This window comes from Eublepharis macularius, chromosome 11 (assembly GCF_028583425.1).
Source record: "Eublepharis macularius isolate TG4126 chromosome 11, MPM_Emac_v1.0, whole genome shotgun sequence".
NCBI classification, from domain to species: domain Eukaryota; kingdom Metazoa; phylum Chordata; class Lepidosauria; order Squamata; family Eublepharidae; genus Eublepharis; species Eublepharis macularius.
Window position 1 is genome coordinate 84,279,259 of NC_072800.1, and position 21,749 is coordinate 84,301,007.

General features: G+C 42.9%; 1 protein-coding gene across 6 annotated transcripts in view; it reads left to right on the forward strand.

Annotated features, from left to right (window-relative positions):
* The first annotated feature begins 635 nt into the window (after positions 1 to 635).
* The window catches only part of KMT2C (lysine methyltransferase 2C), a 198,163-nt gene continuing 177,049 nt past the window's right edge, over positions 636 to 21,749 (forward strand). For 5 of the 6 annotated variants that reach the window (XM_054991675.1, XM_054991677.1, XM_054991678.1 and 2 more), the window contains exon 1: positions 636 to 1,240. In XM_054991675.1, the coding sequence (XP_054847650.1) occupies positions 1,056 to 1,240 (185 nt within the window). In that variant the 5' untranslated portion in view covers positions 636 to 1,055. Of the gene's footprint in view, positions 1,241 to 19,374; positions 19,587 to 21,749 lie in introns of those variants that run through there. The other variant, XM_054991680.1, reaches the window with a different exon arrangement.

Here is a 21,749-nt window from a genome sequence, read left to right on the forward strand (position 1 = left end):
GAGGGGAGGGCCGGTGGGCGGGCCCCTCGGGCAGGCGCAGTGTGGGGCCCTGCCTCGAAAGGAGGGGGGAGGGCGCTGCTCGCGCGGGTGTCGTCGCTCGCCTCGCGGGGAGGGAGGCGTTGGCAGTTGCGAGAACACATTTTTTTTTTTTAAAAAAAGCGGCGGTTGCGGCGGCCCCTGTGAGGGGCGCGAGCGGCAGCGGGGCGGGCCCGTCTTGTTTACACGCCTCGAACCCAAACAGAATTCGGGCCCGCCGCCGTCCAGCTGCCCCACCACCCTCCGCCTCAGGGCTGAGCGAGCGCCGCCGCCTCCCCTCGGGGCCGCCCCTCCCCCCAGCAAAAGTTCCCGGCTCGGCCCGCCTGAGGGGAGAAGGGAAGAAACCCGGGAATGGCTATTAGTAATTATTATTATTAATAATAATAATAATAATAATAAATGTGTGCCCGTTCTTTCCCCTCCCTCCGCTCCCCCGCCGCCGCCGCCTTCCCCTCAGCAGCAGCTGGAGGAGCTGTCAAAACTTCCTCTCAGCTGCCCTCCGCCTCGGCCTCCGCCTCCTCCTCCTCCCCTGGGGGCGGGGGAAGGGCACCGGGCCAAGGCACGAAGGCGCAGCCGGGGAGAGGAGCCGCCGCCGCCGCCTGTAGCCGGGGCCTGTGAGGCGCTCGGAGCGAGATTCTCCTCAGAGAGGCGCGGCCGCGCATTGCCTGCCCGCCGGGCCGAGCGCGGCGGTGTCTCCCCTTCCTTCCTCCCTCTCGCTCCCTCACTCACTCACCCCGCCGCCGCCGCCGCCGCCCTCCCTCAGCCCCGAAAGGGTCTCCTTGCGTCGCGACTGAGGCGGGCTTTCCTCTCTCCTCCCTCCCCATGCTGCTACCTGCGCGCTGGTCCGCGGCGGCTGAGGCCAGCAATGCGAGGCGGAGGTAGAAGAGGAGGAGGAGGCGGAGGAGGAGAAGGAGAGCAGCCGCCGCCGCCGGAGCAGGAGCAGGAGGAGCGTCCCCGCCGCCAGCCCCGTCCTCCCTCCTCGGCACCCTCCATGCGTCTCTCTCGCCCGGCTGACTAGGATGTCAACCGAGCAGCAGAGCCTGGCGCGGGCGGCGGAGCAGCAGCAGCAGCACCCGGAGCCGCCGCCGCCGCCGCCACAACTCCCCGAGGCAGGAGTTCCCCCCACGGCAGCCGCCACAGACAAAAGACCGAGGGGCCGGCCTCGCAAAGATGGCGCTTCCCCTTTCCAGAGAGTCAGAAAGAAGTAAGTTGCGAGCGGGCGCCTGTCAGGCCGGGGGGAGAGCGAGAAGGAGCCGCGGAGAGAGGCGCCCGAGGAGGCTGTCAGAGGCCGCCCTCCGCCTGCCTTCCTGCCTTCCCTCCCCGCTGACCCGGGAGGTGCCATGTCAAGAACGGCGCCCTCGCCTCGCCTCCTTCCCCACTTTGCCTTCCTCCTCGCCTCTCCTTCCTGGCTCGGCCCCTTCTCTCCCTTTTGTTTATACTTTTTCTCCCCCTTTTTAATCCCCCTCTCGCCTTCTGCCTCTCCCTGCCACTTTCTCCCTTTGTCACCCACCCTGCCCATCTCAATTTCCTTTACTTTTAACTTCCTCCACCCGAGAGTTGGAAATGGCTTTCCCTTTCCTTCCTGCTTCTCTTTCTGCTCCCGGGGCTCCCTTTGTGCCCCTTCTCTCTCTCTCTTTTTTATCATTAAGTTCAGCTCTTCCCTGTTTTCCCACTGCCGTCCTAAGCGGGTTTACTCGGAAGGAAGCCTTGCTAAGTTCAACGAGGCTTACTCCCAAGGAAGTCTGTTTAGGATCGCAGCTGCTGCCTTTCTGGCGACCCGAGAGGTTTTCAAGAGCGTTCTTAAGGCAATGTTGCTTTTGTTGATATTATAGTTTGATCTGGCCAAAGCAGGGTGACTTTTGCAAACACGTTTCTTCCCTATGCATACAAGCATCAAATCCTCCAACCTTAGGGAGGCGATTGTGTAATGGGAAGCTCCTCCTCCCTGGGAGCTGTCAAAAGCCACAGCTTGGGGTATGCACAACAACAGGAGACTGGGGGGGGCGGGGGGGGGGAGAGACTGTGTTGTTTTGGCTTTGTCTCTTGAAACTGCCATCTTTCTCTCTTTGCTGGCATCCCCATGGTTAATGTGAAGAAATTAAATTTATATCTAGTGCTAGGAACTTGAGTGAATTGATGATGCCCTTTTCTCTCTTTGACTGTGAGCCTCTGGCCTTGGTTTGCCTTGAGATGGAAAGTATAATTTATAGAATAACATACTTATTTTTTTGTGAAAAGCTTTGGGAATGCCTTTATACAAAGCACCTGTGATCTGTATAAAAAGGTTCAAATAATAATATATAAGGAATATGTGATAGTTTTGCATTTGTTTTTGAAGTATATAGTATGCCTACTTCCAATAGATTTGGAAGGAACAAGTATTTATGGGCAGTGGCTAACTTCTGGAATACAGTTTATTAGACGTTTGCCCCAAATCAAAACACGTATGTGCTTGTTTGCTTTAAAAGTTAACTCACTAACAGTCAGTCTTAAGCAGAGTTACTCCAGTCTAAGACCATGGATTTCAATGGGCTTAGACTTGAGTAACTCTGATTAGGATTGCATAGTTAGTTAAAAAACAATTCAATCTCAAAGGGTTATAGGAAACCTATACTTGTAGAGATGGTAGACCTATATACAATGTACAGGTAATTATTATTTCCACTGTACATATTTTATATTTGAATGGAATCCTATATCCTGTTGATGCAGTTGTTTAGTACTTTTCTGATGGTATTCAGAAATGAGAAATTTTCATATTTTTGGATTAAGAAACTGAGCAAAAAACTTTCCTTATTTCTAAAGGATGGTATTTTTAATGCCATTTTCCCTCTGTTCTTCTAAATTGTACACCAGTATCTTACAAAACATTTGGGAGTATTATCTTCAGCTGAATATACCACTATTATTAATCTATTAGTGAACATTTACAGTCTGCCTATGCATGTATACTGGAAATAAATTCTGCTTTGTTCAATGATACTTGCTTTCAACTAAATATGCATAGGACTGCAGCCTTAGTTTTGCTTAAAGATTGATATGACAATCCTGCCATAAGAATTACTCCTATAGCAGTGTGAAAATTAGCCATGTGTTCTATTTGAATGACTTTCAAAAAGTACAGTTCAAGTTGCAATGTTTATCAGCTAGAAAATAAAGTTATAACGTGAGTGATTTATTATGTACCACAAAACAGTCTGTGTGTGTACTTTGCATATTGAGGATCTGGCAAGCTGCTTGGTGAGGAAGGTCTGTGGGCAAGTCTGTGTCTGGATTGGTGTTTTAGAATAAAATTAGTATAAGAGTGTTTCTTAACACACAGATCTCCATAACCAATTTTCAAAAGTTGTACACCTGCATGTTCAATACTTCTAGGTATTTTAAGTTTCCTTGTGTTCTTGTAGAAAGGCAGGCCCCCATTTTTGGGATAGTCACTATACTGCCATGCTCATCTGACTCAATTTCAATAAGTATATATTGTCAGTATTGAGAGTATGTATAGGGGTATGTGATCAGCATATTTATTTATTTTGAAAATATAATCTGTTCTACTCTGTTGACTCTGATAGGCTTTTAGTGTTCTTTTATTTATATATAAAACCCTGCTTGTCCCTTGCCACCAAACATCTGTCCGAATATAAACATTGCACTTCCTCAAGGAAAAGGGTGATGCTTCAGATATGGCAGGTTTCAAGTCAGACAGCGACTCACCACCAGCATATCTCTTTTTTGTGCTCCTCTTGGTCCTGGGAGTCTCTTGCTGAAAAACATTCTTGGCAGACGGAAGATAGTTTTTATTTGTTTATTTACTTATTTCATTTGGGTCCCTGTGGGGACCCAAAGCAGCTTACAACATTCTCGCCTTCTCCATTTTATCCTCACACCACCCTCCGAGGTTTGTCAGACTGAGAGTATTTAACTGGCTTAAGGTTGTCCTGCAGGCTCCCATACCATAGTGGAGATTTGAACCAGGGTCTTCCAGATCCTAGTCTGACATCCTCACCATGGCGCTATGCTGCCTCTCCAAAGTCTGCTCGTGGTGAACTGTATGGCACAGAGGAAGGATCGGGTTTCTCCAGTATGTAGGCCGCAGATATCTAGCTCCATCTTGGTTGGAACCAACACCTCACATTGGGTCTGAGAGGCAATATAAAGGCATTACACATTCTGGAACGCTGGGGAGTAGGTTATCTTGTTGTGAATTCTCTGTAGTATTTTAATTCTCTCCAAAGGTAGAGTTTGGTAAATAACACTACTGTTTGCCATGATACCAAACTATTCCAGCTGCATGCAAGCAATGACATGATTCCTGCCCAATGACTGTAAAATCTAGCGTAAAACAGCCGTTGTTCAGTTTTGATTTTATGAAGGCATGAAAGACAGTTGACTGATCTGAATCTGACAAAAAGGCTTGCAGCCTCCTCCACAGAAGGGGCTGGTGGAAAGTGCTCCTGGTCATTTTTACCACCTCCAGTGCAGCGATCCAGGGGCATCCCTAGGTTATCAGTCAAGTGTTCAGGGAAGGCTGAACCTTCTGTGTGACTGTGGGCGCATTCCCTTCAGGTCATAGGACCTGCCAACCATTATTACTTCATTCCCGACTGTATACAATTTCAGTGGGTTTGCCTGCATTCAAACACCAATTGTAACCAAACATTACCTAAAAATGCATACTATCAAATACCAGTTTCGGATATTTAGCTTGTTGATAGAACCTGAATCCAGACCTCTATGTAGCTATACCTGTACATGATTTTAACCCACATCCATCATGACTAGGTTCCAAAAGTTTACACGAGAAACTTCTGTTTTTGCAGTGGAGTTTTCACTCCTAAGCCATCTAACAAAACACTCCTCCTAAGGGGAGCTTCTGGAGCAGCCTCAAATGTGAAGTGCTGCACTTGGCAAAAAAGGTTGGGAGAGTCATGATATGTGCTTGCCAAAGCTGGGATCTGTGGATTGTCCCAGCTCATTTGGGGAAGCTGAATGAGAAAAGCTGAAGTCCTCTACTGTTCGTGGTTATTAGGGATCTGTTAAGACTACAGAGTGCAAAATCAGTGAAAAACCCATTACCTTGAGTTGTTTTAACACAAAATAAATCTTATGACAGATTTCAAGCAAATTACAGCCCAACCTTTCATCTTTTTGGAGAGAGAATATGTGTGAAATGAGGCTACTCTTTCAGCCTTGGTCTGGCAGGAACCTGTGCTTGCAGTTGGTGATCCTATCCAAATATTATAGGGGAAATTATATTCTGTTGTTTCATTTCCATAACCTTTCTTGGTCATGAAATGTTGGTGTCACAACAGCCATATGTTTAGAGTAGGAAGGTAAAGTATGTTTCTTTTTAAACTTCCTGTTATTAACTTAGTAGGCTGCCAATTAGAAGTTAATAGATACATTATTTTTATTGAAAATTCTGCATCTCTGTTTAAATTCATAGATTTAATATTGAATGTACTAGTGAATAAAGGCTCCTAAAGTTAAGGTGAAATGAAAACTTTTAAATGTTGCATCAGTTTCTCTTGACTGTGTGGCAAAAAAGAGAGAGAGAAACCTAATAGTTTAACAGTATTTTTCTTGCCACAATTTAAATGTTACTGTGTCCAGAAATATGACCCTTGTAAACATTTTGTAGGCCTTCTTGAGATAACTGCACAATTTGATCCTGATATTCTAATGTAATTCATTGTGATTAGCAGGGCTTTTTTTCAACTGGAATGCGGTGGAACGGAGTACCTGCACCTCTTGAAAATGGTCACCTGGCTGGTGGCCCTGCACCCTAATCTCCAGACAGAGGGGAGTTTAGATTGTCTAAACTCCCCTCTGTCTGGAGATCAGGGGATGGGGCCACTGGCCAGGTGAGCATTTTCGCAGAGGGCAATTTAAACTTTAAAAAACTCCCCCCTTGTTCCATCTGACCCAAAGTGATGTCATTGTGCTGTCCTAAGTTACACCACTGAGTTCCACCACCTCTCTTCTCAGAAAAAAAGCCCTGGTGATTAGTATTTATTCAGAAATTCATGGATCATACAAATGGCAGCTGAAAAAAATTGACAAGGCTGGAGTTTTTGTTTGTTTTTATGCTTGCAAAGGAATAGGTCTTACTGCTATAAACTTTCAGTGTCGTCTTGGCATATTAAATGACCAAGAGGCAAAGCAAAAATAAATGACAAGGAAACCTATCTACCTCTTCCTGTGATGGGATTTTGCTTTTCTTGAAGCAAATAAGAGTACGTATTGAAACATAATAATGTCTAATAAAAATTTTATAGTAAATAAATACAAGCAGCTGACTGCAAGGACTTGGGGAGGGGCATCTCATTTTCCACTCCATCATTATTTCCTTTTTTCCTTCCATGAAGGCCCCTATAGTCTCTTCCCTTTTCCTGCCTCCTTTCCTTCCCACCATCATCAAACATACCTTTATCTCTCCCCCACCCCCACCCCATCCCCAGAGGCTGGAACCACATCTTCTGTGTGGTTCCAGCCTCTGGCCGTGGCCACTTACACAATGGGGAACTCACAAAGAACTGTAGGGGAGGCACTTCACTTTCTCCTGTATCCCCCTTCCCACACTATTTTCTTTTTTTTTTCTCCTGGCAGTATCTGCATCCTTGCCCTTTCCCTGCTTCTTTCTCTCCTACCCACCCACCCACCCACATTTTATCTGCCCTCCATCTTTGGCCACTTTGCTCCTTACCCTCAGTTTCTGGTCCCAATACTGACCCTTGTAGAACCACGCTGCTTAGTATATTATTGGACTCCCTTGCTACCATGAGTTCAGCAAATGAGGTTTTTTTAAAGACCTGTCTTATGTGTAGTAGAGAATATTTTAAATATCTTTAGGACCTGTTCACGTGATTACCTTCCACTTTGATCTCATTTGTGAAGTGAACATTAAAATTGTTTTCTTGTGTTAAGAGAACCAGTTGTACAAATCTTTTTAGAGATCAGTAGATAAAAAGTGAACAATGTTTAATAACTGTATATAAATTTTTTTTTTGCCATTTTTAAAATTCTACATAGAAGATGCTATCAGACTAAAAATATCCATGGCCACAATCCAGCATAGCTTAATCCTATCACAACCAATGGATTCAATGTGGTGGACTGTGGGTCATTGTGATAACTTGTTGAATTTCTCAGGAATTATTGACACATTGTTCTTGTATTTCCTGAAACAGCTAAACCGAGGCCATATAGTGGGGAAATGGTATATAAGTATTTTAGATAAATAAAACCAAATGTGAATACACTTTCTAGGGAATTAGAGGAAGGGGAATGGGCATACGATCCCTGTTGAGCTCGCTAGAAATATTTGCTATTCTTCTTACAACTGCCACTGTTTTGAGAGTAGAATTTCACAGGCTTTTATTGTATGGATGGATGTATAATGTTGGTACATGTAAAAAATAATCTCTCCAAAAGTTTATTGTAGTGTGTGTTAGTCTTACTTTGATTATTATTTTCTTCACTTTGTCCACCTCTCAACGCTATCTGCTTATACACAAATATTTCATAGTAGGCTAAGGCAGCATTGTGTTAAGTACTGCATATTCACATAGGAAGGCGTATTCTATCCAAAGAAGCTTCATAGTCTCAAGTTTAAAACGAGGGCAACAGATGGCGATGAGATGGGTGTAGCAAAAGGTAACAACAAGACAGCTGTGAACAATACAAAGAGTTAGTGGACACAGCATACCAGGTGCCTAAGCATTAGTTCTTTTATTACATCTTAGATTTTTAATGAGATTTCAAAGTGTGTATGTATATGTTGTCACCAAATGTCTCTGTAGATTTCCCTGCCACCTGGGAGCTTTTTTTTCTGTGTAGGAAAGTCTTGAGTTTGGAATATGGATCGTACAGTAGAAGCATCCTTAGGTCAAGGGAAAGGAAGGAGAAATTAGAAGATGGATGTAATATTCTTAAAATTTTTGTGAGGAAAATAACTGATTATCTTTCTCCTCCCTTTTGGATATACAGACATGGAATACTCCTGCTTTCTAGCCCATGCTTAAGGGAACACTGCAATAGCAAAAACAGCAGAGAAATGCTAACCAGTCTCTGGCTCTTCCTTATGAAATGTGGACTGCTTGCAGCAGATTCTGCTGTAGTCCCACATTTTATAGCCATTCATGTAAAATCTCATAGTTGTATGAGGCCTAATTACAATACAGGTCTACATGTGTTCTGAAAAACAATGGCTGTTCTTCTATAAAAGTGAAAGCTTTCTTCCTGCTTGTATTTTCCTGTTTTTCCTTACATTCAGGAGGTATCTTTTGTATATTTTTTTCACATGCACACTCCTTTTTTTGCTGAGTAATTTATATTAAGCTCAGTTATTAATCACAGTTATTTTTTAGAAGTAGAATGCATATATAGATGTCAGACATTAGATAATACTGTTAAAATGCTAAGACTTGTATGCAGCAGTTGTTTGAATGCCTTGAAATAAGAGGAATGACTGTTTGAGATCAGAGTGGGGAAAGCCAAGGTACTCCAGTCACTGACTGATCAAGATGTTACTTAGAAGCTTAGTTACATGGGTAGAGAAGAAAATAGATCTTGAGGCATCTACAAGAAGGAAGCAAGATCTAATTGTGTGTGGTCTATGCATAAGGTCTTTACTGAGAGCCAATGTGGAGGACTGGTTAGAATATTAGACAAGGGCTGGAGAGACCTGGGTTAAAATTCCCCTACAGCCATGATGTTTATTGAGTGACTTTGGGGATTTCCCATCTCTCACCCTTAGGTACCTCAAAGGGGTGTGAGGATATTAGGATGTATGCCATCCTGAGCACCTTGGAGGAAGGGTTTAATAAAAGTATGTGAACTTGCTAGCATCCAAACAAAGTCCTGACCTTATGTCCTTAGTAGATAATATTGTGATACGGGTGATTTCAACTACCCAACCCTCATACTGATAGAGTAAACGTATTCAAGTCATGCAGTATAAATGACATTCCTAGATATCATAAATGACTGCACTGGAACAGTTGATCACAGATCCAACCGGAGGAGTTGTGCTCTTCATTTTGAGAAGGGCTCAAGAGATGAGAGCTGTAGATGTTGTGATAATTGGGACCAGTGACCATAAGTTCAGCATTCATGTCAGTAGAAAGTTACCCCTAAAGTCCAAAACAGTAATACTGAATTCAAAAGAGGGAACTTTACAAAAATGAAGGGAAGAGTTGAAAGGAAGCTGAAAGGAAAACTCAAGAGTATCAGAGGATGCTTGGAAGCTATTTAAAATCATGTTAATTGAAGCCCAGATAGAATACATTCCCCAGGTTAGGAAAGGTACTATCAAGTCTGGAAGGATGCCTGTATAGTTAATAACCCAAGTCAAGGAAGCTATTAAAGGCAAAACGCCTTCTTTTAAAACGTGGAAGGTCTGACCCAATTAAGTCAACAGAAGGGATCACAGGTTCTGGCAAAAGAAATGCAAGTTAATAATTAGGCATATGAAAAGAGAATTTAAGCAGCAGATTGCTAAAAGCATCTAGACAAACAATAAGCATTTATTTAAATATATCCAGAGCAGGTAATCAGCCAGAGAGTCAGTTGGACCTTTGGATGACCTAGGAATAAAAGGATTGCTAAAGGAAGATGGGAAGATGGCAAAGAAGGTAAATTAATTCTTTGCACCTGTGTTCCCTATGGAAAGTGAGATGCATATACCCATGCCACCATTGCTATTTTCAGGGAGGGAGTTAAGCAAATTGAGGTGATGATAGATGAAGTTCTAGATCTGTTTGGGAAATTAAAAACCAGTAACTCTCCGGGTCCTGATGGCATATACCAAGGGTTCTTAGGAACTCAAATGTGAGATTGTTGATCAACTAACCAGTATATATAATTTGTCACTAAAATAATCTACTGTACTAGAAGATTGAAGAGTAGCAAATGTTACAATGATTTTTTAAAAAGGGGGTCCAGAGGGGAGCCAGGAAATTATAGGCCAGTTAGCCTAATGTCTGCCCCAAGCAAAATAGCAGAAACTCTAGTCAAAGATAGAATTATTAGGCACATGAAGGAACAAAGCCTGTTGAGGGAAAATCAGCATGGGTTGTGCCAAGGGAAGTCTTGACTCACCAGTCTTTTGGAGTTCTCTGAGAAAGTGAAGAAGCATGTAGATAACAGTGATCTGGTAGACAGTCATAACATATGCTAATGGAGTCTGAACTTGATGAGACCAGAGAGAAGAAAAGGAGACCTTGAGGTCCTGGTGGATGGCTCAGCATACTGCGGTAGTGAAAAAGGCAAACTCTGTGCTGGGAATAGTTAGGAAAGGGAGAGAAAATTAAATGTCCAATATTCTGATGCCCCTATATAGATCTATGATGCAGTCTAAATTGGAATACTGTATGCAGTTCTGGTCACGATATTTCAAGAAAGAAGTTGCAGAGCTGTAAAAAGAACAGAAGAGGGCAACAAAGATGATTAAGAGAGGTTGGAGCGCCCTTCTATGAGGACAAGCCGATGAGTCTGTGATTTTTCAGTTTAGAAGAGATACCTAACAGCGCAATCCTGAACAGAGTTACTCCAGTCTGAACCCATTGGAATCAATGGGCTTAGTCTGGAGTAACTCTGTTTAGGATTTTGGTGCTACACCTCTGAAGATGCCAGCCACAGCTGCTGGCGAAACGTCAGGAACTACAATGCCAAGACCACGGCAATACAGCCCGGAAAACCCCCAACAACCATCGTTCTCCGGCCGTGAAAGCCTTCGACAATACATCTGTTTAGGATTGCTCTGTAAGGGTGGACATGGTAGAGGTTTATAAAATGAAGCACAGGGTAGAGAGAGTGGACAGAATACCAGAACTCAGGGGCATCCAGTGAAATTGATGGAAAGTAGGTTCAGGAAGGACAAAAGGAAATACTTCTTTTCACAACAATTAAAATGTGGAGTTCACTGCCAGAGACTGTAATGATGGACACTACATAGACAGCTTTAAAAGGGAATTAGACAGATTCCCGTAGGTTAGGTCTATCGATGACTATAGGGAACCTCTACATTCAATGGTGTAAGCTGCTGCATATTAGAATCATGAGACAAATTTAGGGGAAGGTCTCAGCCTCAGTGACCTGTAGTTGGCCCTCCATCATATCTGGTGTGAGACAGGATGCTGGACTAGATGGCCCACTGGTCTGATCCAGCAAGGCTCTTGTTATGTTCAGTGTTTGTGACTCATGTCCTGACTGAAGAACTTTGGGCACACTCAGAAATATTTCTCAAGCAACACAACAAGCTTATCTTGAGAGTAGAGAAAGAGACCCTCCCCCTGGTGCACATGTGCAACCTTGTGCATGGCTGTTGCATGGTTAAGTGGGAACTGTGCAGCCTTTAAATGTGTAGACATCCAGCTAGGGAAGTGCATATGAAAGCTAACTTCTGCTTGCAAAGTGCCCTTAAGTGGATTGGGGTATTTGTCTGTTTCAGTATAAGTTAAGACAAGGATTGTTAGAAATACAGGTAACTTAAACAGTTGCTTATTTCGAAGTTGTTTTCTGTATTTTTCTGTTGGGTGATAGATTTCTAAGTACCTGCACTGAATTAATAATTTTGGTCTTCTTGTCAAATAGAACTTGGTAACTTCCAGTGTGCACTAGTGAAAGATATTCTTTTCTTTTTAGCCTATAATATGTTCCTTGTGAATATAGGAAGTGAACGGGACAATTTATAGGGTTGAACTGCACATTATAAATGACATGGGGATATTGCCAAAATGTTGTCTCCATGCTGAGTTTTTCCCTCAATCCCTGTCATGTGTAGGATCACCATGTCAAGGCTTCAGAAAGCTGAGCATTCCTCATACTTCCCATGTCTTCCATGTCATGTCATGTCCATGCCATGATGTCTTAGGACATCATGATTTAAAGTAAGTGATGCTGCACTTGACGGAGAGAACTTAACAGGCATGCCATTTTTGACAGCAGCCCCAGATGCATGTGCTTCTACTCAGTGTAACATGAGAAGTGCAAGACAGAATTTAAACATCACTTGGGAGGTCAGTTTTGGAGCTGCCAAAGCATAAGTAATCCCAACATACAAAAGAGAGAGTAACGGTATATACTAGCAAAACACCAAAGTAACCGTTACCAACTAACTAATCACTATGAAAGAATGTTAAACACGTCTTGTGCAAAAATATGAAATTTACTCACACTGTAGATATGTCACAAAGTTGTTCCAGCCACTACTATTGGAGCAACTGGAGCACTCTATATATTTACACTTCAGTAAGAAAACTCAAGGGGGCAGTAGAACATTCAATAAGAGCCCCTATTGTTTGCAGAAGCATACAAACTTGTCGAAGCTACACAGAGCCTCTATGCAATTTCATCCAATTTCATATACACAAACTCAAAGCACCCTTAGGTTGCCTAAGTAATTTCAAACAGCCATTTTCCAAAATTGTAACTGTGTTTGCAGAAGCATACAAACTTAGAAGCTACACAGAGCCTCTATGCAATTTCATCCAATTTCATATACACAAACTCAAAGCACCCTTGGGTTGCCTAATTCAATTCTGACAGAAAATCAACTAGTAATTTCAAACAACCATTTTCCAAAATTGTAACTGAACGGGTCAGCCAGCAAGAGGTCCCGTTTCCGGTATCCCCTTCTTCAGAGCAGTTACAACTGTAAGAAATACATAAAAGGTATAAATCAATATAAATTAAACAAATCTCCATTCTGCCTTCATTCCATGGTTCTGCAAACTCCTACTTACATACAGCACATCAAACAGCATTTCTATCATGGTTCCAAATCGCTCACCGGCGTGTATAAAGGAGAGGGAGTAACCCACTCCTTAAAAAATGCTGTGTAATTCACCTCTATTGCCATTGAATGATTTTTAAAGGAACATAGTCCCCAGACAGTCCTCACAAATAAGATGTCAACTCGCAACTGACATTCATTCCTTGTGGTTCCTCCGTGTGCAGTTTGTAGATCCACCACGCTTCTTTTCTTAACAAGTCCCGTTGTATAAAGACTTCTTCCTTATAGTGGCTTACATGCAGGACTGTGTAAACAAAGTCATTTTCACGGTGTTTCAAAGCCATGAAGTGTGAGACCATAGGCGCGTCTTCCACTCCCCGACGTATTCTAGAGCGATGTTCCTGTATACGTGTTTTAATAGCTCTAGTTGTACAGCCTACATACATCTTATTACAAATACATACAATAAGGTAAACCACATTTCTTGTGTTACAGTTTGAGAAATCCCTCCAATACAGTCCCATAGCTTTAAACCTCTGGACAGGCATAACCAAGTCACAGCTGTTACAACCTCCACATCTATAATGCCCTTCAGGAAAATTCCTATGTGGTTTATGATTTATCAAGTCTGTGTGAATAAGCTGGTCTCTGAAGTTCCTGGTTCTTCGGTGGGCTATCAGAGGCTTATCTGTGCAACCCGGAAGATCACTTATTAAATGCCAATGTTTGTATACTATTTGTTTGATTTGCTTCGCTAATGGAGTGTAATCCAGTGCGAAGCAGATCCTAGTTTCTCTTTCCACCCCCCTTCCCTTTAAGAGATCTTTTCTATTTCTTTCTAATGCCCGTTGCCTGCCTCTCACAACAACATCTTCTGGGTAACCTTTGGATATAAACTGATCCCTCATCTTCCTTGCATGTATTGAAAAATCCATCATGTTAGTTGAATTCCGACGGAGGCGTAGGAACTGGCTGAAAGGTAAGTTACACCGTAAGTGGGGTGGATGAAAAGATTGGTAATGCAGCAGGGCATTCCTATCCGTAGGTTTCCTATAAGGGCGCACATGAACTACATTACCCTCTGCTCTATACACCGACACGTCCAGGTAGTTGATTTCATTACCATCACAATAGTTTGATACTATTGTGCACAATAGTATCAAACTTACATGGTCAGCTGATGGTAATGAAATCAACTACCTGGACGTGTCGGTGTATAGAGCAGAGGGTAATGTAGTTCATGTGCGCCCTTATAGGAAACCTACGGATAGGAATGCCCTGCTGCATTACCAATCTTTTCATCCACCCCACTTACGGTGTAACTTACCTTTCAGCCAGTTCCTACGCCTCCGTCGGAATTCAACTAACATGATGGATTTTTCAATACATGCAAGGAAGATGAGGGATCAGTTTATATCCAAAGGTTACCCAGAAGATGTTGTTGTGAGAGGCAGGCAACGGGCATTAGAAAGAAATAGAAAAGATCTCTTAAAGGGAAGGGGGGTGGAAAGAGAAACTAGGATCTGCTTCGCACTGGATTACACTCCATTAGCGAAGCAAATCAAACAAATAGTATACAAACATTGGCATTTAATAAGTGATCTTCCGGGTTGCACAGATAAGCCTCTGATAGCCCACCGAAGAACCAGGAACTTCAGAGACCAGCTTATTCACACAGACTTGATAAATCATAAACCACATAGGAATTTTCCTGAAGGGCATTATAGATGTGGAGGTTGTAACAGCTGTGACTTGGTTATGCCTGTCCAGAGGTTTAAAGCTATGGGACTGTATTGGAGGGATTTCTCAAACTGTAACACAAGAAATGTGGTTTACCTTATTGTATGTATTTGTAATAAGATGTATGTAGGCTGTACAACTAGAGCTATTAAAACACGTATACAGGAACATCGCTCTAGAATACGTCGGGGAGTGGAAGACGCGCCTATGGTCTCACACTTCATGGCTTTGAAACACCGTGAAAATGACTTTGTTTACACAGTCCTGCATGTAAGCCACTATAAGGAAGAAGTCTTTATACAACGGGACTTGTTAAGAAAAGAAGCGTGGTGGATCTACAAACTGCACACGGAGGAACCACAAGGAATGAATGTCAGTTGCGAGTTGACATCTTATTTGTGAGGACTGTCTGGGGACTATGTTCCTTTAAAAATCATTCAATGGCAATAGAGGTGAATTACACAGCATTTTTTAAGGAGTGGGTTACTCCCTCTCCTTTATACACGCCGGTGAGCGATTTGGAACCATGATAGAAATGCTGTTTGATGTGCTGTATGTAAGTAGGAGTTTGCAGAACCATGGAATGAAGGCAGAATGGAGATTTGTTTAATTTATATTGATTTATACCTTTTATGTATTTCTTACAGTTGTAACTGCTCTGAAGAAGGGGATACCGGAAACGGGACCTCTTGCTGGCTGACCCGTTCAGTTACAATTTTGGAAAATGGTTGTTTGAAATTACTAGTTGATTTTCTGTCAGAATTGAATTAGGCAACCCAAGGGTGCTTTGAGTTTGTGTATATGAAATTGGATGAAATTGCATAGAGGCTCTGTGTAGCTTCTAAGTTTGTATGCTTCTGCAAACACAGTTACAATTTTGGAAAATGGCTGTTTGAAATTACTTAGGCAACCTAAGGGTGCTTTGAGTTTGTGTATATGAAATTGGATGAAATTGCATAGAGGCTCTGTGTAGCTTCGACAAGTTTGTATGCTTCTGCAAACAATAGGGGCTCTTATTGAATGTTCTACTGCCCCCTTGAGTTTTCTTACTGAAGTGTAAATATATAGAGTGCTCCAGTTGCTCCAATAGTAGTGGCTGGAACAACTTTGTGACATATCTACAGTGTGAGTAAATTTCATATTTTTGCACAAGACGTGTTTAACATTCTTTCAAAGCATAAGTAATGTCTCCAGAGCAACTGTGTGTATGTGTGAGTGAGAGGGTATGGATCAGGGCCATAGTACCAGAGAGGAAGGTTCACTTGATCAAAAATACCCCTCTCCCCCTGGTTCGTATCGGAGGTGCCTCTATTATGTCTATTCTTCTGCCCTTCTCTTTCTGGGGCTTAAATCAGCCCAGCTATTTTCTTGAGAAGATGAAATGGGGGCGGAGGGGTGGTAACATCCAGCCACTTCCCTAGTGTTGCAGCCCCAGTCTATGTATCAACTGGATCATACAATTTTTTTGCCGGATACATGAATTTCTTCATAACAATTTCATTTGTCATTGGAGAATGCTCTTGCTGCATGCAGACCTAATTTGATAACAGTCTAGTCTGATACAATTAAGAATGTGAGGTGTGCCATTTTATTTTCTTAATCATGGAAAGTAATGTTAGCTAGCTTTTATTTTAAATTTGATTTCATGAATGCCTTATCCTTTTTTATGTTAGCTGCTAAAACTTGGTCTGGTATTAATACAGAGCTTAAGGGAGCCAAACTAACTGTATTCTAGATCAGCAATTCTTAAATGTTAACAACCAGTTTTAATTTTTCATGGACCCCTAAGCCCTCCACTACTCCCTCACTGGCATTTGCCACATGTTGGACAGCCTTCTTTCAAAGTGTGTCACATGCCATACATGTCCCAAAGAACGTTCCAGTAAGAGCCACATTAGCTAAACTTTAAAAGCAGTTTTAAGTACAATGTTTGTGTTGTCGATACATGGGCTGCATAATCACGTGTCAGATAGTAGCTGATTCTATAGGGCCATAATTCAAAAGGCCCTGATCCAAGTTGTGATCAAGCTCATCCATTGATTGAAGGGGCTCTGCCCTGAGATCAGAAAGACATTTCATTACTGACATGTAGCCCCAGGATACAGGGGTGGGAGGAAGCTTGAAAAAACTTCTGCACCCTCAGTGATACCTAAAAATTATGTTGTAATCTTCAGTTGATGGGTCACACCTTGAGCTAAGGTGGGTCACAGCACTGGTGTTGTAACTATTTCTTTGTTTAGGCTTCTATATGCTTTTTAAGAGAGGGAGAAATGGAGAAAGAATGAAAGGAGAACCAAATGCAATTAACAAGTGAGTCTGACTTGATCCTTATGTAGAAGAGAGAATTTCAGTGAGTTACAACTTTCCCCATTTCTCCATAATAAGCAGCACAATTCCCACTTCTACCAGGCTCTGTTCTTTTTAGCTTCTGGTAAAGGAGAAAACTGGACTATATGACAAAATAATTAAAAGTAGGATACAGTTTTGACTTGAGTGAGTTTTCTCTCTGAAAGGCTGAAGACGACTTACTGCTCTAGATACCAAACTCCATGTGCAGTGAGGTGGGAGGGGGGGAGTGATGATCAGAGATCTCATCGTTCTCACAAAGAGTACCATGGCATTTCAGCATAAAACACAGTCTTACACTCCATAACGAAGTGGGTATTTCCCTTGTTGAGCTTTATTAGATTTTAGCTATGCTTTACTATTGTTAATACTGCTTGCTTGATTCAGAGGGATTGCTTCCTCTAAGTTCCAGCTCTGTCTGAAATTGGGTACAGTGAATGTTACACAAGTGCAGTGGGGCAACATTTGTTACAGGACAACTTCACAGATTGTGACACTGGTATTATGAGCCAACACAGAATGTAGTGGTGGCGTAGGACAATAGAATGGCACTGCTACCTCAGTAGGAGCCACTGTTGCCAGGCAAAATGTTTCTGCATGGCACAGAATTGGTCAGAGGGCACAGAACAGACCCTGAGCACATAGAGAGGGAGAACTGCTGTATTTGCTTGGCACCGTGTGTTACTGCAGCTAAGCCAGTGCAAGGCTGCTTCCATGCAAAGACTCTTCTTTGCACTAGCTTCAAAACTGAAGCTCTATTTTTGCAACTTCCACATAGCATCATACTGTAATAATCTTTCCAAGTTTTTCCTATCCTCAGTTGGCTCTTTCCCAAACCTATTTTACTCCAGTATATTTGCAGAGAGCACAGTCCACACATGCTAGGATGTTGTGTGGAAGGAATGGTGCTCATTTTCTTGCTGTACATCTTGCCCACACTGAGGCCATTTTCTTTCTCTCATCGCCCCCATGAGCACCATTCTCTCTGCTCCCCCCCCCTGCTGTGCAATGGAAGGCTTTTATGGCTTTACAAAAAATTGATAATTACCTTTTTTTTTTAAAGTCCACAAGAGCCCCTTTGGTGGTGTGGCATGGAAAATGGTGGCTGCAAGGAGAGGAGTGTGCAGGAAATGCCATGTGTGAATGAATGTGGTGACCGTGGTGATGAAAGTATCTCATGTGGAAACAGCACAAGTTGCTCTAGGCACGGTGGCTTCTGTACATAGTATCTATGTGATAGGGACGATGTGTCATATGAGTGAGTAGCCAGATCTTACCCCTGCTTACTCAGAAGTAAACCTTACTGATTTCAGTTAGGCTTGTTCTCAAGCGAGTGGGTTGGATTCCAGTGTTAATTGTAGAACCAAATGGTAAATTTTGCATAAGCATCACCCAAGACCTGTTTTAAGCCATGGGACACTCACTAACATTTCAGCCAGAAGCTTAAAATGTTGGTGTTCTGATTATCCAAGCAGTCGTGTCAATGTAGTTTAATTTTTAATGTCTAAAAGGCACTGAAATAGAATATTGGGAACAGATGGTTTTACTCTTCAGGGTTTTGAGATAGACAAAATGATTCCTGGACTTCGACCTTGACCTCGTGTCTTAAGAGTTTGGTTGTGTTTGAAGGGTAACTGGGTGAGTTTGTGATATTTTTAGAGGACAAGATCAGGACAAGTGAAATGAGTTACATAACGTTTCCTTTGTTTCTGTGCAGTCGAGAGGTTTTTTGGCAGAAGCCAGTTGAGGGACTGGAAAGGGGACCATGTGGGGAAACTGTTAACAGTGTGGATGAAAACTCCTTAGTGGCTTGCCCTGCTGTAGTTAGTTTCTTCATTCACATCTATCAGCGGGAAGGAGGAAGATGCTTCTGATCGTGTAGAAAGGTTTAAACGGGGAGACAAAGAGGAAGGGGTTGAGCTGTGGTTTCCCTTCCCGTTGATGGAGCCATCTGTAGTGAAAGGCAGCGATGGAGCTGAGGGGGCAAGTCGCGTTCCGCTCCCAGGCGTTCGGGGGCGCAGCGCTCCCCGGGAACCCGGCGCTCAGGTTGCTTTGTGCCCCGGGACCCTCTTCGGGCTGGTCCTGATTTCGCTCGAGCGGCGCCAGCGAGGGTGAAGCTCCCTCTGCTTTAGCCCTTTCCAGCCGGTCGGGAAAGAGTTAAGGCGGAGGCCGCTTGGAGCGCGGCGCCGACTGGCCGCTCCGGCTCCTTGGTGGGCAGAATCCAGTCCGCACGTTGGCGATGCTCGGCGGAGTCGGATCTACTTTCTCCAGCCCCGCTCCCTCCTCCCTCCCTTCTCCTCCTCCTCTTCCTCCTCCTCCTCCTCCGGCGGCTCTGGTTTGGTGTGTGGGGGGGATCCTCCGAGAGCTGAAGTTCCGCGGCGTTTCTGGGGCGCGGGGATCGCCTTCCCTCCCGGGCAGCGCCTGCCATGAGGGCTCTGGCTGGACTCGCCTAAGGGAGCGCCGCCCGGGCGCCTTTGCCGAGGCCGCTGGGGAAGTCGCCTGGGAAGAGAAGTGTGGCTTGATTCGGGAGAGTAATATGGCTGATCTAAGAGAGCGCTGAGCAGTTCCCCTCTCCCTCCCCGGCGCTGGGCTTGGATTCTAACATGGAAATAACTTCTTTCGGTGGATAATCGGCTTTGCGCGTCGATGCCGGCCCCTTCGTCTCCCCCGGGGGTTTTGTGACAAGGTTGCAAGGCTGCGGGTGATGTCGCACGGGCGAAATTGGACGGGGGTGAGTAGCCTGCCGTTAACTTCTTTGTATTAAAGGGCAAAATCTGACAGGAGCCCCGGGGCCATATATGGCAGGCTGTATGATAGTCTTATGGCGAGACCCGAGGCGCAGTCCTGGAAAGTTACCGGGAGAACTAAGTTGTCACTGATACTGGAGATATTTCGGCGGCGTTGGTTCTCTTTGCTTGTCGTGAAGTTCTTATTTCGGTGTATGTTGAACGTTCGTTAGTTAATACCCCACGATGAAGACAGAAGCTCTGGCAACGGCTGGCAGGACGTTTAGGCACAAAAGCCATTTGGTTAAATATCTGAAAGATCATTTTAAAAACGGTGTAGGTGAAATGATTGTGCTAGTTGTTTTTCTGAACTTGAATATTGGATTGTTGGACAGCTTACAGTATGATCTGTTCCTTCCATGTTACTCTTACCTATACAGATCTTAGCAAATCATAAGTAATTTTAAAAGCAAACTTGTGTGCATAACACTAGTCTCTTCTCAGATTAACATATTTTTGAAAGTCTTATATGGAATATATTAAAATGAAGTATATGTAAGTATTGAAGCCTATTAAAATGATCAGTTTTCTGTAAGAAATAGGTCATAAGTAAAAGAATGGGTTATGTAACTAGTTGGTTTCAGCGAACTTGATACACAGTAGGGATGGTGTTCTCTTCAGGTAGGACCTGGAGTGTTAATTTCTTAATATAAACCTTTTAAAAAGTACCTAGTGCTAGATATGTGATTGATATGAAGAATTGAATACAATTGATCTTTGCATGTTTGAAATACAGTGCAGTTCTGATGTTGTTAAATGTGGAAGCTTAAAAGCACATAATGCCTTTACTGAACTTGTTCGAAGGCAGGTGGATCTGTTTTGGTTTTCCAAAACGGTTATTGTTGTGCCAGCCTTGTGAACAGTTTCGGTAATTATAAGACCTTTTATGCCTTAATAGAAATGCAGATTATAGTTCTGTTCATTGTGAGTTGTAATACTTAAGTATTTCTGCCACTATTTTCATGCACAATAAAATGGACCCTTGCACTATGGCTAGAAAATCCCTACAGTATAATGTCCAGTGATAGAAAATATTTTTACTTCTGGTACAATCAGGCCGAGGTCAAGATTCTGTTCTAGAGTAATGAAGCAGCACTCATGACAAGCCACTCATTTATGTCTCTTTAAAGAGCATGATCAAATAGTTTCTAAATACCATGAAAGCAGTTGCTGCATACCTCTTGAATACAGGTGTACAAACATTTATAAGATGACATAATAAAAATGCTGAATGACTAGATCATGCATACCACCATATTGTAAATTTTAAACCCTTTCATATATTGGTACTATAAAACGTCCATTGACTTTGTTTGGACCTGCTAGAGTGGATCCAGCCTTCCTCCAACTTAAGTCCCCCTTCCTCCAATGAAAGAGCCACTTAGATTGGAGGAAGTCTCCTTAAACTAGAGGAAAGCTTCAAATTTGGATCAGTGGAGTGGCAGGGTAGGGATAGGATCCACCCCCGATACATGTTTGAGTGTGCTGATATTCTTCTGGTAGGTTTAGTGTCAGTTACTCCTTTTTAAAAAAGTTGTACAAATTTCTGTCTTAGAAGCATGAAAAATGCAGTTAGCTCTGTGCAGTTTTATTTTGTTTTGTTTCACTTTTGCATTTGACATTACAGCAATTAGATAACTCTGTCGCTATGAAAAAATCTTACCATAGCCTGGCGGTTTCTGTAGCACACTTATCTTGAACGAAAATTGCTTAAAGTAACTATACAGTATAAAAATATCATTATACAGAATAGAGATGGCCATACTGACCACCTGCTAATTCTTCAGAAGTTTGATAGCTGCAAGACATTATGTATTTTGCCTCTTTATAGAATATTAAGGTTATGCAAGGTGTTAATTGTGCCTAATTATGCCTTCTCCTTGTTTGGTGTCAAATGCTAATTCAATCATAACACGAATTTTAGAATTATTTGTTTGCTTTGTTTATACCTCACTTCTCTCTGCAGTTCTCCCCTTATTGAGCATTTCATCTGTGAGAGGATGGGGTGGAGGGGAAAGAACTGAAATGTCACTTCAGCTCATGGAATGCAAGCGTAAGTTTTTTGTTCAGGTGCAAAAGCCAATAATTAGAAGTTGCTTCACTAAAAT